Source organism: Bison bison, unplaced genomic scaffold, assembly GCF_000754665.1.
Source record: "Bison bison bison isolate TAMUID 2011002044 unplaced genomic scaffold, Bison_UMD1.0 scf7180017864517, whole genome shotgun sequence".
NCBI classification, from domain to species: domain Eukaryota; kingdom Metazoa; phylum Chordata; class Mammalia; order Artiodactyla; family Bovidae; genus Bison; species Bison bison.
In genome coordinates, this window is record NW_011495070.1 from 8,449,233 (window position 1) to 8,466,026 (window position 16,794).

At 40.7% G+C, this 16,794-nt stretch overlaps 1 protein-coding gene across 1 annotated transcript in view; it reads right to left on the minus strand.

The window, feature by feature from the left end:
- The window catches only part of RNF150 (ring finger protein 150), a 281,142-nt gene that overhangs the window by 98,231 nt on the left and 166,117 nt on the right, over positions 1-16,794 (minus strand). Inside the window, exon 2 of the mRNA XM_010830301.1 lies at positions 11,328-11,578. Within this exon, the coding sequence (XP_010828603.1) occupies positions 11,328-11,578 (251 nt within the window). The remainder of the gene's footprint in view (positions 1-11,327; positions 11,579-16,794) is intronic.

Here is a 16,794-nt window from a genome sequence, read left to right on the forward strand (position 1 = left end):
CTAGACGGACCATTGTTGGCAAAGTAATGTCTCTGCTTTTGAATATGCTATGTAGTTTGGTCATAACTTTCCTTCCAAGGAGTAAGTGTCTTTTAGTTTCATGGCTGCAATTGCCATCTGCAGTGATTTTGGAGCCCAGAAAAATAAAGTCTGACACTGTTTCCACTGTTTCCCCATCTATTTCCCATGAAGTGATGGGACCAGATGCCATGATCTTCTTTTTCTGAATGTTGAGCTTTAAGCCAACTTTTTCACTCTCCACTTTCATTTTCATCAAGAGGCTTTTCAGTTCCTCTTCACTTTCTGCCATAAGGGTGGTGTCATCTGCATATCTGAGGTTATTGATACTTCTCCCGGCAATCTTGATTCCAGCTCGTGCTTTTCCAACCCAGCGTTTCTCATGATGTACTCGCATAGAAGTTAAATAAGTAGGGTGACAATATACAGCCTTGACGTATTCCTTTTCCCATTTGGAACCAGTCTGTTGGTCCATGTCCAGTTCTAACTGTTGCTTCCTGACCTGCACATAGGTTTCTCAAGAGGCAGGTCAGGTGGTCTGGTATTCCTATCTCTTTCAGAATTTTCCACTATACCCCAATGCAAAATAAAAAGGTTTTTTTAAAAAAAAAGGATAACCAACAAGGACCTACCACATAGCACCAGGAACTCTGTTCAGTATTATATAATAACCTAAATGGGAAAGGAACTTGAAAAATAATAGATAACTGAGCCATGTTGCTGTATATCTACAACCAACACAACGTTGTTAATCAACTATATTCCAATATAAAATAAAAATAGAAACCATGATCCTGATATCAGGCAGTCAGTTCTCAAATGGATGAGTAGAAAGGCCAGATATCCAATGCCTCCAGTCCTCATACGTGTGGTTTCTCATCTGCAGCCTTTGTGGGAACCTGGGCTCTCAGGGCTGATCTGAGAGGTATCTGGGCAACACCGGGTACAAGCCCACCCTGGTGACATCAGGGTGCTACTTCCTTACAGTGCCAACCCAGGGCCATCATGAGGACTCGTGAGGAGACAGAGACGCATGGCCTAGCATTTAAAAATAGCCTTGGCATGTGCTAAACAGTAAGCAGATATTTTTCTTCATCATATAGAACCATTCATACTGTTCATGGGGTTCTCCATGTGTGAGAGTGGGCGGTGGGCTGCATCTCCCCTTCCCACACCATCGTGCCACCTTTACCCGAGTATCCTTGCACACTTTATAGGTCAGAGTGTGATGGAAAAGGCTTTGTGTGCCTCCGCACCATTTCCTCACTTCCTCTCACCTTGTTCTGCCCGGCGGGCTGGACCACTGTTCCTGTATCTGTGATTTAGATCCAGTTCCTGACTCCCAAGATTCCTACGCTCTCCCTTCACTGGACTGTCCTTCTGTCTCATGACCCTGCCCTGCCCAAGTCTCTGATTCTACTTTGCTCCAAAACCAGAGTTAGATAGCAAACACTCTATTCATCCTTACAAGGTTCCAGCTCCTAACACATCAGCCTTGGTAGTATCCTAGATCCTCACTTAGCTGTCTGAGAGGGTCCCATTTATGTCTGGGTCTATGTTTGATTATGTAGCAGAGAACTCTGGGCTTGGTCGGAGCTGAGACTCTGTTGGCTGGAATGTGACATTATGAAAAGCAGCCCACCTAAGGGTCCCGTGTGTGCTCCGAGCCAACCTGTACCCTAACACTTTCATGGGCTGCTTTCATGGGCTCTTCCGGGCCACAGGGTTTGTTCAGGACTGGAGTACAGGGGTCCAGCCACCTCCATGAGCCTGAAATAGACACTGGACTCAGGCATCCACAGGCTGGCTGATGGCAAGGTCCCCAAGCAGCCTGGTCCTGGAGAAAAGAGGACAGAGCTTCATCAAAGATACGCGATATGAGTGAAAGCCACAGCAGAGCAGTGACCCTGAGCCAAGGAGAACTGGGTCCAGAGGGAGCATGAGGCTGTGGTGTCTGCTAACCAGCACCCTTGCTTCCACTCCATAAGAGAGCCTGTGGGCCAGGGGAAGGTACAGGGCAAGGAGGAAATGGTTTCAAACAGTGACAAGAACTGGGAAGAAAATAAAGCAAATAAAAGTAATATGATGGAGGGAGAAAGACTGGGGCACAAGTGTATACCCGGCTGTCTTCAGGCCTCTTCTCTGGATGCCCATTTCCAGGAGGCACTCACTTTGTTCTGACCATTTAAATGGCATCTCTACACAGATAACTCTTACATTGCCACCTCCACCTCTTCTCTCCTGAATTTTCAGCTTGTATATCAAATACCTACCAGGCGTCTCCATCTACCAGGCTTCTTTTTTCCAATGTTTATTTGGTATCTGCTTGTTTTTAAAATTAAAGTATAGCTGATTTACAACGTTGTGTTGGCTTCTACACTTTATTATCTCCATACCCCATTTCTGGCTTCTCTGGCCCTTCTGGGCCTCTTTTTCTGCTTTTGCTGTTTCAGTTAATGTTGCAGGAACTGACCTAATTGTCCCCTTGATTCTTCGGTTTCCCTCACACGTAAGATAACCATATGATTATTATCTAAACTGGAACACTTGTGAGAATAAAATGGGTGGGTTATTAATAATTAGGTTAGTATGTGCGTGTGTGCCAAGTCGCTTCAGTCCTGTCTGACTCCTTGCAACCCTACGGACTGTTGCTCACCAGGCTCCTCTGTCCATGGGGTTCTCCAGGCAAGAATACTGGAGTGGTTGCCATATCCTCCTCCAGGGGCTCTTCCCCACCCAGGGCCTAAACCTATGTCTCTTCTGTATCCTGCATTGGCAGGTGGGATTTTTATCACTAGCCATCTGGGAAGCACAAGGCTAGTATAGCAGGTATAAACTAGGATAACTGGTTTATATGCTACATCAAATCCACGGAATTTCAAAATATTGCCCTAATTTGATGCCCATCTGGCTTCTCCATCTCGCTTACTCTAGTCCGAACCCATCACCTGTTCCTGATTCCTGCAGTCCTCCAAGTGGGCTCACATCTGTTTTTATGTGTATTCCTGTGATGTCCCTATAATATATTGCCATGTGAAGGCAGAGTCCTTGTGTATGTATAATAATAAATGTGGAAAGGAACTTTTCTTATTTATAGACACAGAAACTTCTGGAAGCATAGAAATGGAAGTGCTAAGGCTTGTTTCCTCTGGGGAGAGCTAGAGGGAGGGAAGTTGACAAAGAGTCTGGAGCGGGGGTGGCAAACACTTACTTTTAAATGAACACTTTTATTTTTGCCTTTTTCTAAAAACAGTGTACACAGTGTTATTGTGAATTAAAACACACTGTTGCATGGGAAGGTATTTTCCAAGAACGCCAGGTTTTTTTCTCTGTAGTCTATGGATACGTCCTCCTTTCCCCATAACTCCGGAAAAATAATTCCATTTTATTTCAAACTGTGTCACCTGGGACGCAAAGCCCCTATCCAGACTTAACTATATGTGAGTTATGTAAGAACTTGTCTATTTAAATTTGGGAGGGAAATACTGTTTTCTAAGAGACGCTTTACTCATTAAAGACAACCCAGGTTGGGTTTTTTTTTGAGCATGAGCCACCCATTCTCCTTGACGGGCCCTGCAATAAACCTTTCTGTAGTCCAAAAAATGCAATCTTGTTAACAACTCTCTGATAACCTACATGCATTTTTTCACTGGGTCCTTGCATCAAGCCTGTGGGGATGACCTATGGGCATTCCCAGCTTACACGTGAGGAAATCTAGGCACAGAAAGGTAAGGACCCAAACAAGATCACACCACTAGAAACTGCCAAAGATTGCTGTCCAGACCCATCTGACTACAAAGCTGTGTCTTTAACTATCACCACACACTAGCACCATCTTGGTACAGTGTCTTTAGGAAACATGCCACACCAGTCAAGTCTCCCTCTCCATTTCAAGTCATGGCCCTAATCTTCCATGTCGTCATCTTAAAGACGCTGCAATGACACTACTACCATAATGAACACCTAGCAATTACTCCATTGGACGCTATATTGAAATGATCTGAAAGGGCTAATGATCATGGAAGATGATGGTGACTTTCCTCTAAGTGTGACCTGCACCAAGCCAGGCAGAGACTGAGGTGTGCTGCTGGCCACTTCAAGTTCAGTCTCTTAATTACATACTGGAATGGCCAGATACTTCACCAATGTAACATTAATGCCTTTGATAGTCCATTTTAGACTGTGAGTCAACATCTAACCTGAGAGTTCCTCTTTTTGGAAGGGCCAATAATGCTTCAGTAAAAATAAATGACTTCAGTTTACCTGATGCTTACTAAAGCTATAGCTCAAACAGCTGTAACTTTCTGTTGACTGGAACGAAGCACTCCCCATCAAAAGAGAAATATTTGTCTAAGGGAAATTATAGATCCTTATTTCATTCGTAAAAGGGCTAAAGTATGATGTCTATTTTGATCAAGAAATACTGTTTTCAGCATGATCCAAATTCACTGAGTGAACCAAAGGTAGCATCCTGTAATTGAAGGAAAGTTAATAAAGAGGGAGCAGAGTAAAAACTTAAACCTCATCCACTTCATGCCATCCATTCTAATTTCCTTTTCACATACGTCACAGAGTTGCACATGTCAAGACAGAAATGCAATCTATATCTACCTGCACAAAGAGAACTAGCATTGGAAACAGTTACTCAACTAATTCAAGACTAAAAGTTTCATCCTTGCCTCAAATTCCCAAAGACTGCTTGGATTAGCTCTAGACTCAAAAAGATAGGGGTACCATCTCTATCATTGTTGGATCAGCTGGTAAGTATCTTTGTGATAACTGATTTATATTTGTACAGGTTCTTCAAATGTAACCTTGAGGAACCAGTGGAACTGAACTTATTTTTTGTTCCATATCTAGTTTCACTGCCTTGTGTCTAACCGGTAATGCATCCACTTAAGTTCAAGAATATTCAGTAAAAGTATCAAAGTTGGAACTGTATGTAATGGTTATGCAATTTATATGATGGTAATAATGATACCATTCATTGAGAGCTCTGTAAGTGAGTAATTATGCTCAGGGATCTTAAAATATAAGACACATTAAGCCATTTAATCCTCACTATAACTAAAAAAAGAAAGCATATTCCTCTTTAGAAATCTAAAGCATAAAATAACTTGCTCGCTTTAGGAGGTAGAACCTGACTACTACGTAGCTACTAAAAATCATGTTTTAAATATTACTTAATGATGGAGGAAATGTTCACCATTTAATAAAAAAACCACACAAATTTATATGTCTAACACGTGTGTCTGTATCTCATGCATCTATAACACACATATGACAACAATTTACTGAATATATGTATACATATGGAGTTAAAAGTCTGGAAGGTAATGTTCTTAATTGTTAACAAGTCAGTAGGGTGATGAGTGATTTGTTTTCTTTTAGTATTTTTCTGATTGCCAAAATTTTTAGAATAAACATGCATCATTTTGAGAGTCAAAAAAAGCAATAAAAATGTTCAAAAAATTGTTTCAGATTCTATAGAAAATTTAAACAGATGAGTTTTCATAAAATAAATAGAAAGTTAAAGAGTTGTCCTCCTAAAAAAACTTTGAATTTATTGGCTTACCAAAAAATCTAAAACATGTTAGTGAAGCAAAAGTCGCTCAGTTGTGTCCAACTCTTTGTGACCCTGTGGCCTATATAGTTCATGGAATTCTCCAGGCCAGAATACTGGAGTGGGTAGCTTTTCCCTTTTCCAGTTGGACCTTCCCAACCCAGGATCAAACCTAGGTCTTCTGCATTGCAGGTGGATTCTTTACCAGTTGAGCCACAAGGGAAGCCCAAGAATACTGGAGTGGGTAGTCTATCTCTTCTCCAGGGGATCTTCCCCAACCAGGAATCGAACCGGGGTCTCCTGCATTGCAGGCGGATTCTTTACCAACTATAATGGAAGCAAGCTCTATAATACATTAAGGGAAGTGAAGTGATGTCGCTCAGTCGTGTCCAACTCTTTGCGACCCCATGGACTGTAGCCCACCAGGCTCCTCCATCCGTGGGATTCTCCAGGCAAGAATACTGGAGTTGGTTGCCATTTCCTTCTCCAGGGGATCTTCCTGACCCAGGGATCGAACCCGGGTCTCCCACATTGCAGGAAGATGCTTTTAACCTAATTCCAACACTCTTTAAAAGGTTCTAGAATTAGGCCATCCTACAGGACTTTCCATGATGATGAAAATGTCCTATCTATGCCCTGCCATCCAGAAGCAACTGGAAATGTAGCTAGTATGACTGAGGAACACAATTTTAAATTTAATTTTATTACAATTAATTTAAATAGTCACACATGATTAGTGACTGCCATGTTGGACACTACAACCCAACTAAAGAAAATGGAACAAAATCTCCAAATTCTTCTTAAAAAACCAGTAGCACTATTGCCTAAACATGACAAAATGTAAATCGTGACTTCTCTGGTGGCACAGTGGATAAGAATCCGCCTGCCAATGCAGGGCACACGGGTTCGATCCCTGGTCGGAAAGATCCCTTATGCCATGAAGCAACTAAGCCTGGACATCACAAATACTGAGCCAGCGCTCCAGAGCCCATGAGTTGCGACTATTGAGCTTGCCTGCTGCAACTGCTGAAGCCGGTGCTCCTAGAGCTGTGCTCCACGACAAGAGAAGCCACCACAGTGAGAAGCCTGCAGTGAGAGTGCTGCAACGAAGAGGAGCGCCCAACTAAGTGCAATAGACAAAGTCCGCACACAGCAACGAAGCCCCGGCAGTCTCAAAGATACATACATAAATACAAATTTAAAAGGTAAACTACCGGCAAATTTCACATGCGAATATCAAGGTAAAAAGTAAATAATGTACTAAATAAGGTATGAACAAAACAATTCAGCACACATTAGAAGATTAGTTATGTACTGGAAATTCAAGACGGCTCAATATTAGGAAATCCGTTAATTTAAACCACTATTAATAGATCAAAAGAGAAAAGTCAGAACTATCGCTGTTGAAAGGCATTTGTTAAAAATACATTCCTGATTAAAACTCTGAATAAAATAGGACTATGTTTACATTTGCATAACATGTTAAATATATATCTCGACCTAGAAGACTGCATGGGGAAATAATAAAATTGAGAAATGATAAAAACAATCCATTAAACTCAGAATCGGAGAAGGCAATGGCACCCCACTCCAGTACTCTTGCCTGGAAAATCCCATGGACAGAGGAGCCTGGTAGGCTGCAGTCCATGGGGTCGCTAAGAGTCAGACACAACTGTGCGACTTCTTTTACTTTCATGCATTGGAGAAGGAAATGGCAACCCACTCCAGTGTTCTTGCCTGGAGAATCCCAGGGATGGGGGAACCGGGTGGGCTGCCGTCTATGGGGTCGTACAGAGTTGGACTCGACTGAAGCGACTTAGCAGCAGCAGCAAACTCAGAATGCTCCCATAAATACTGATGCTCACTATTACCACTCCCTATTACCACTATTACTTTAGTCGGTTCTAGAGACACAAGTCAGTGAAGTTAGACAATAGAAGAAAAAAGGAGGTTGAAAATTTGAAAGAAGTAATATATTATCATTCACTTCATATTATTAGTGTAATCCTGGTAGACTAATTCAAACAATTACAAACACTATAATGTACTGGTTAAGAGCATATGTTCTGAAGCTGTGATATTGGTTCAATTGCTGTCTCTATTAAATAATAACTAGCTGTGTGACCTTGGGCTAGTTATTTAAACTTTCTGTTTCCTTCTCTGTAAAACGGGGACAATAAAATTATCTACTATAAGGTTATTAAGAAGATTATGTATGTAAATATATTGAGAGCTCATATAACATGCCTGTATTTAATATATACTATATAATATCACTATTAAGATAATAAAATTTTAAATAATAAATTATTGAATACATGAATTATTAAATTATAGTAATGTGCAAAATAAACAAAAATCAAAAGTCTTCCCATATTAAAAAGATTTCATTTATAATTGCAATACACTGAACTAGGAATAAACATTTCTTATGTGCAAGAGTAAATGAGGATACTTAAAATGCTATTAGGGAATAAAAAGAATAGTTAAATAAAGGGAAAACATGTATCATTCTTAGGAAGATTCAACATCATTAGGTTATAGATTCCTAAATTATTCTATAAATTAAAAAAACTAGCTTAAAGTGATTCTAAATTCATACAAAAATACACATGAAAAAAGCGAAGACAGAGCAATAAAAGAAGATGAGCATGAACAGATATGAGGCATAGTATGGTGCTAAAATATTCAAAAGAGTATGCTATCAGAATGTGAAAAGACAGATTAAAGCTACATTTTATAGAGCGTACAAACAGAACCACATATGGAGCTGTAATATATGCTAAATGGGGGAGGTTCTGCATATGAAAAGGAAAAGATTAATTATTCAATAAACACCAGTTACAAAAACCAGTAGGCAATCTGAAAAAAAAATAACATTGGCTCTGTACTCGATTCTTTAAGTCAAAATAAGTTCTCTGTAGATTAGAGTTTTAATCATCAAAGTGAAAAAAAAAAAGCAGTGGATGAAATACTGTTTTTCTATAATCTTGGACTATGGAAGATCTTATGATATAAAACTTGGGAGCTATAAAAAATTGGTAGATTCAGTTATGTAATACCCCCAAAGATACATCAGAGACAATGATAAGTTTAGAAGAAAAACATGGAATCTGTAGCAGTGCCACAAAGAGTTAACTACTCTGACCAGTAAAGAGCTTATACACATCAGTCAATGTGACCAACAACTCAACTGAAAAGTGGTCTAATAATATAAGCAGATATTTCAAAGAAAAAAAACTTTTTCTATCTAATGGAACTTGTGATCAGAAACATGTGATGCCATTTTTATCTTATTAAATCACAAACAACGAAAAAAGCTGTAACATTTATATGGTGAGGATACTGGAAACAGTGCTTGTTATTAGTATATTGTTGTATATGTTAGTATTTGTTGTTTAGTCACTAAGTTGTGTCCGACTCTTTGTGACCCCATGCACTATAGCTTGTCAGGCTCCTTGTCCATGGGATTTTTCAGCCAAGAACGCTGAAATGGCTTGTCATTTCTTCTCCAGGGGATCTTCCTGACCCTGGGATCAAACCCACGTGTCCTTCATTGGCAGGCGGATTCTTCATCTCTGAGCCACCAGGGAAGCCCCATATGTTAGGATAAGCAGTATTAATATCCTACTGGAGGAATGTTGTTTATATTAGTATCAGTATTACTATATTGCTGGTTCATGTATAAATTGGTTCAACCTTTCTGGCAGACAATTTGGCAGTATCCATTATAGTTTAAAGGCTTTCCTGGTGCCTCAGATGGTAAAGAATCCTCCTACAATGTTGGAGACCTGAATTTGATCCCTGGGTTGGGAAGATCCCCTGGAGAAGGGAATGGCAACCCAGCCCAGTATTCTTGCCTGGAGAATTCCACGGACAGAGGAGCCTGATGGGCTACAGTCCATGGGGTTGCAAAGAGTCGGACATGACTGAGCGACTAAGCACAGCACGTTATAATGTAAAATACACATACTATTGCCCTAGCTATAACACTCAGAATTTACCATACAGATACACTCACAAACGCGCTGTGTCACATGTACATTTGTGTGTGTGTGTGTGCTCGGTTTTGTTTTTTGGTGAGGGAAAACACATTCATTGATAGGAGCTGGCTAAATAAATGTATTTGGAGAAGGAAATGGCAACCCACTCCACTGTTCTTGCCTGGAGAATCCCAGGGATGGCGGAACCTGGTGGGCTGCCGTCTATGGGGTCGCACAGAGTTGGACACGACTGAAGCGACTTAGCAGCAGCAGCAGCAACAAATAAACGTAGTATATGCAGAAAATAAAACATTATACAGGCATACCTCGTTTTACTGTGCTTCACAGATGTTGTGTATTTTATAAATTGAGGGCTTGTGGCAACGCTGCATTGAGCAAGTCTATAGGTGCCATTTTTCTGACAGCATTTGCTCTTTGTATCTCTGTGTCATATTTTGGAAATTCTCACAATACTGCAAACATTTATTATTACTATATTTGTCATGGTGATATGTGGTCAGTGATCTTTGATGTTATTGCAAAAAGATTATGATGCGCTGAAGATTCAGATAATGGTTAGCATTTTAGGCAGTATTTAAAATTAAGGTATGTACACTTTTTTGGATATAATGTTATGACTACAGTATAGTGTAAACATAATTTTATGTGCATTGGGAAACCAAAAAATTCCTGTCGACTTGCTTTACTGAGATATTTGCTTCATTGCAGCGGTCAGGGATCAAACCCACAGTATCTCCAAAGTCTGCCTATACAGTCATTAGAAATGAGAAGACCGCTTGGATTGAGTGTTGATAGGAATTAATCTCTAGGATGACGTGAGAAATATTGGTACAGATTTATATGTGCTCTTATTGGTTTAGACACACACACACACACACACACACACACACACACAAGTATTTGTAAGCGCATAAAAAAATTCCTTGGGTGAGAAGATATTCCGGAGAGAAAAACTGCATAACTGAGGGACAGACATGGGAATGTAATTACTCTTCATTGTATACCATGTCGGGCTTCCCGGGTAGCTCAAATGTCAAAGAATCTGCCTGTGATGTGGGAGACCTGGGTTATACCTTTTGCATTTTATACTAAGAGTATGCTTTACCTGTTCCAAAATGTATTGCTTTCAAAATATATTTTATTTATTTATTTTTGTTTCTTTCTGTTCTCAAGGAGGAAATTCTGGCTCTTTCCATATTATACTGATACAATTAGCATAATCTTAGCTCTTGTCCTCTTTCCCCCTTTATTTGTGTCTGGTGGTTTAGTCGCTTAGTCATGTCTGATTCTTGCAACCCCATAGACTACAGCCAGCCAGACTCCTCTGTCCGTGGGATTTCCCAGACAAGAATACTGCAGTGGGTTGCCACTTCCTTCTCCAGGGGCCTTCCTGACTGAGGGTTCGAACCCGGGTCTTCTTCATCGTAGGCTGATTCTTCACCAACTGAGCCACTGTCTAAATAGTAAATAACTGTCCCATGAATGAGCAATAGGAATGTGGGACAAAGCATGTCCATGTTACAGAACAATGTTAGCAAGACATTAAAATATGTATACCTGGAAAAGACCTGAAAACCTCTGCAGCAAATGTTAACAGTGTTTATCTTGAGTAGGGGCATCATAGGTAAGTTTGGTTTTGGTCATGGCATTTTCTGTGATCTCCAAAGCTTACACCATAATGTCTTACTGTGGTAATAATTTTTAAGTTTTTTTTTTTTCTTGTATAACTTTCTGCTACTCACCTGGTTCCTGTCCCTGGCATTTGCATATCGAAACCTCTGGATATAGTAGAAGACCAGCCAGGCAAGGGAAATGATCATGAGCACGATGAAGGAGATGGACACAAACACGACCGAGGTGCGGCTCACGTATTTCTGCAAGTTCCGGGTCCCGATGGTGATGTACATGGTCACAGTGATGTTTCTCTCCAGCAGGCTTACTATCTCCTTCCCCTTGGGCTCAGGGATCATGATTGCCACGATGTCTTCGACACCTGTTGTGAGAGGACAACAAGTGTAAGGGGATGAAAGAGAAGATCACCGGAAAGTGTGTGAACAGAATAACACGCATCAAATAATGGTACTTCTTTCAATGAGTCTGTGCCGGACCAGATAGCCAGGTCTAATTCCCAGCCAGAAATGGAGGTGAATTTTCCTTTCTTCAGCTACTATGGGATGCTGCTGTCTTACAGATGAGTAAAGAACCTAAAACAAATGCCTGTTTTTGGTACCAGCGAGGTCATGATCCTGCTCCTTTTCTAGCTCCCCAAGGTGGTGTTGGCCCTGGTCCAGGAAAGATGGACCCTCCCAACCAGCCCAGTTTACAGTTCTATGTTGCATTTCACAGTCACTCCACAGAGGGGAAAAGGTACTTTGCGCCCCATGGCAAAGGATAAAATACCCAAATTTACACCATCTGTCTGGGAGTTCTCTCCTTCCCCTTCACAGACACTAGGAGCACTCAGTCATAGACTTCTATTAATCATTTCCAAGACAGGCTTCTCCTACAATATCCAAAGCAATCACAAAGCAGATTTTTCTTTTTATTAAAGTATAGTTGATTTATAACATTGTTAATTTTAGGTACATAGCATCGTGAGTCAGAATTTTTGTAGCTTACATTCCATTGTGAGTTATTAAGATAATGGCTATAATTCCCTGTGTTACACTATATGTCTTTGCTGTTTATCTGCTTTATACATAATAATTAGTTAATCTCATACCCCTAATTTGTCCCTGCCCACTTCTGTCTCCCCTTTGATAACCACAAGTGTGTTTTCTATATCTGTGAATCTGTTTCTGCTAAACAAGTTTTCTTAACAAGCTCTAATATGACCTGCCAACATAAAATAACAGTCTCAGAATTATCTTCTGCTTATTTTACCTAATTCAATGTAAACATTTTGTGTATCCTCATGCCAAGCAAAGAGAGGAGAGAAACTGTACAGATAACTCCAGGATGGTTTCATCTCCACTCTCAAATACTCTTACTGCGGAGCCCCTGTTTATTGGACATTTTGAAGCAAAAGTGGTACCCTTCTTCAGTCTGAGGTATCTGGGTCATTTTCCCTTCTCCTCATGGCACTCTGAGGCACAGCCTCTTGGTGAGGAGTTCAGAGGCCTCTGTAAGGGGTCTTTGGTAAAGATAATGATATCAGCTCCAAATGAGCCAACTCAACACGTCACTAGTGGCTGATGCTCAGATGAGAATAACAATCCCTAGGTTAGTTTTCAGGGAGTACCTCAACTCCAATCCATCCTATAATGTTCTTCATGGGCCCCGTTTCCACATGGAAATGCCCTATTACTTGAGGTCACTACAAATTAAACTGCAAACTTGCAATTAGGATGTAGGTTCTGGAGAGAATTAAACACCCCTTCAGCTGCTTAAAGCTGGCCTTATCCATGCACTGAGGTCAGTCAGTGAGACAGAATTACCAGATTATATTTGTTCAGGGTGTTGCAAGTTTCTTAGAAGCTATTTAGGGCTTTCCCTTGACCTTGATCTCTAGGCAGTTTTTCCATCCTAAATTCCTTGATGGTATTTCACTTAGGCCAAATGAATATTTTTAAAAGCCAGCTAGATACAAAGGTGTCTATGTATGAGACATCAACTATATGATTTTTTAAATTCCTGAAACCTTTGCACTGGCTCAACTGTAAAAATCACAGAACTACACAGTGTTTAGATTTGGCCGTTCTTTCTGGGAATTACTGAAACCGATGGCTTAGATTTCAACTCTGCAGAATTTACTGACAATCCTGATGCTCGTTCTCTCGTCATGTTTACTTTGGCTAATGGCTGTATGTGGTCTGAGGTTCTGTGAGGAATCAGAGCTTCTGGCAGGTTTTGGCTCTATAGAAATACGATCTTTGTATACTGGACTAATCTGGCCTGGTGAAGTTCACCCCGGTACTGGAGCCACACTGTAGATATTTAGTCAGTGATAGATCATAAGTTTTCACTTGATTTTTTTTTTTTTTTACTTTCTATATTTTTCAAGTGAGTCTATTCAAGGTTCCAGAATGAGACCGTTTTTCTTTTTGGAGATGAGGTCTCGGGGTTATTTATATAAGACTTTGTATGCTCAGACTTTGGAGAATCCCATGGACAGAAGAGCCTGGTGGGCTACAGTCCATGGGGTCGCACAGAGTCGGACATGAGTGAAGCGACTTAGCACTCATGCATGCTCAGACTTAGACCAATTTCACTCTTTTTAGTAGTCAAATTTCATCAATATATTCCTTTATGACTTCTACTTTTGATTCTCTGTGAATGAAGCTCTTCTTCATCAAAGATGATAGAAATATTCATCTAAAATTTCTTTTAGCTGTACTTTAAATGTAGTTCTACTTTTTACATTTAAATCTTGAGCAATCTGAGTGCGGTTCAATAGCAACACCACATTTAACGTGATGGGCAGAGAGGAGACAGATAGGATGAAATTTGTTTTTTTTCCTAAATTCTCAGACATACAGGGGTCTATTTTTGGATTTTTTTTTTTTTTTATTGTAAGGTGGATCTATCTTTTGGCTCTTTTAGCTGTGGAGCTTTTAACATATTTACTATTTGGTAGCCTCTTTACTTAGTCATTTCCCTCCTTACAATATTCCTATTATCTATTTATATTAAGGGACCATTTATAAAAAAGAGATATCACAGAGCCTGATAGTGAAGGTTTGGGCTTTGAAACTGGACAGGTTTTTTTCCAAACTTCAGTTCAGCATGTTAAAAATAGGTAACCAAATTTTGGATATCTGAAGAGTTTTACATTACCCATCACCCACTTTCAGGACACAAGGAAACATCTTTTTTTCCTGTAAGGTATAATTTGCTATTTTAAAGCACTTATTTTAAACCTAAGTGCTCAGTTGCACTACCTGTGTTGTTTATCCCACTGCCGCACTTTCATGATATATGATATCTGCTTGAAAAGACTGAAAATGGAAATGGTGTGGTTCTTTTCATGTGGACCTCAACCTTATGCATTTTCAATGTTCATAATGAATTTCTAGGGCTAATGTTGGTAGAAAATAGATGGGATTCTGAGATATTTCTCCCTGTACTTTAGGCTACTTATTGTGCATGGTAAAAAGAGACACTGAAGGCATCCATTTATACCAACAGAAATAGTCATTAATAATCTTGGCATTTAGGGTGTCTAAAAATGGTACAAAGCAGACTTGTGAATTATTTCAGCAGTCTGATCGATGCACAAAATCCGCTATAGGACCTAATCTATTCAAATGAGATGTGTGCACCAATATGGGTTTCCAGAAAATTCCCAGATCTTTGCTTCATTTTGGAAGATGCAGCCAGTGTTCCAGAGAAGCTGGAAGATTCTCTCCAGGTAGCTTGGAGTGTAATTGCTTCTGAGGGTATGTGTGTGTGTTGGGGGTGGGGTGCGGGGAGAAAGGGAGAACCAGGGGTGATGGGGGAGAGAGTGCTCAAAGCCCAGCTGAGTTCTCCTCGGAGGTAAGTGCTGCCCTAAGTAGCAAATCTATGACACCCAGGAGGCTCTGAGTCTCAGGAGAGAGAAGTTAACAAAGCATATTTTATATGGGTAAAATCTACAAAGAGACCCCGCTATTGGGGCAATTTTATGTTTACTCTGGGGCTTTCCAGGTGGCTCAGTGGTAAAATTCCAACTGCCAAGCAGGAGATGGGAGTTCATCCCCTGGAGGAGGGCATGGCAACCCACTCCAGTATTCTTGCCAGGAGAATCCCATGGATAGAGGAGTCTGGAAGGGTACAGTCCGTGGGGTCTCAAAGAGTCAGACACAACTGCAGTGACTAAATAACAACAACAAATGTTTACTCTGATGCCCAGTCATTGTCATGTGCAGCTCCTCTTTTTGCAAATGATGTCAGCCTACCATCTATTTTCCTCCCAAAGGCACTCTACTTTTGAGTGATCACTGCTGTGTAATTATCGTGTATCCTGGAAAAGCTCTTCAGCCCTGTCCCGTGACCAGGACACAGATGACCCAGCTGCCAGACAAACAGCAGAAGCGGCCCAGAGTTTTCGTGCTTCCTTTTCCTGGGCGTGGGCTCAATTGTCATCTAATTTGGAGAAGGAAAAGCAACGCGCTCCAGTATTTTTGCCTGGAGAATCCGATGGACAGAGGAGCCTGGCAGGCTGCAGTCCATAGGGTCGCACAGAGTCGGACACAACCAAAGCAACTTAGCACAATTTGGTACATGCAGATAAGTAAGGAATCAAAAGTTCAAAAAGCCAAATAATGTTGAATGTCAGGGAAATTCTTTACTTATGGATTCAAAACCAGGTTGTAAAAACTCTCTCAACAGAATGTTTAGAAAACCAGCAGAGGGCTAGATAGTTTACAGAGCTGGCAGTCCCATTCCTCCTCGTACATCCTGGAGAGTGATAAAATTCCTCGGAATTCATGCAAGCAAAAATCCTTTTTCAATTCTCTGTATCCTCTGTCTCCTCTAATTCTCATTTTAGTTTCATGGATTGTCCTTTAGAATTCACTCAATACTAAGAGAAACCTGCAGTTTCCATTTGTAGATACTTTCTAACACTTCAGTTCAGTTGCTTAGACGTGTCCGACTCTTTGCGACCCCATGGATCGTAGCACACCAGGCCTCCCTGTCCATCACAAACTCCTGGAGTTCACTCAGACTCATGTCCATCGAGTCAGTGATGCCATCCAGCCATCTCATCCTCTGTCGTCCCCTTCTCCTCCTGCCCCCAATCCCTCCCAGCATCAGGGTCTTTTCCAATGAGTCAACTCTTCGCATCAGGTGGCCAAAGTATTGGAGTTTCAGCTTCAGTATCAGTCCTTCCAATGAACACCCAGGACTGATCTCCTTTAGGATGGTCTGGTTAGATCTCCTTAAAGCCCAAGGGACTCTCAAGAGGCTTCTCCAACACCACAGTTCAAAAACATCAATTCTTCAGCACTCAGCTTTCTTCACAGTCCAACTCTCATATCCATACATGACTACTGGAAGAACCATAGCCTTGACTAGATGGACCTTTGTTGGCAAAGTAATGTCTCTGCTTTTGAATATGCTATCTAGTTTGGTCATAACTTTCCTTCCAAGGAGTAAGTGTCTTTTAATTTCATGGCTGCAGTCACCATCTGTAGTGATTTTGGAGCCCAGAAAATAAAGTCTGACACTGTTTCCACTGTTTCTCCATCTATTTCCCATGAAGTGATGGGACCAGATGCTGTGATCTTC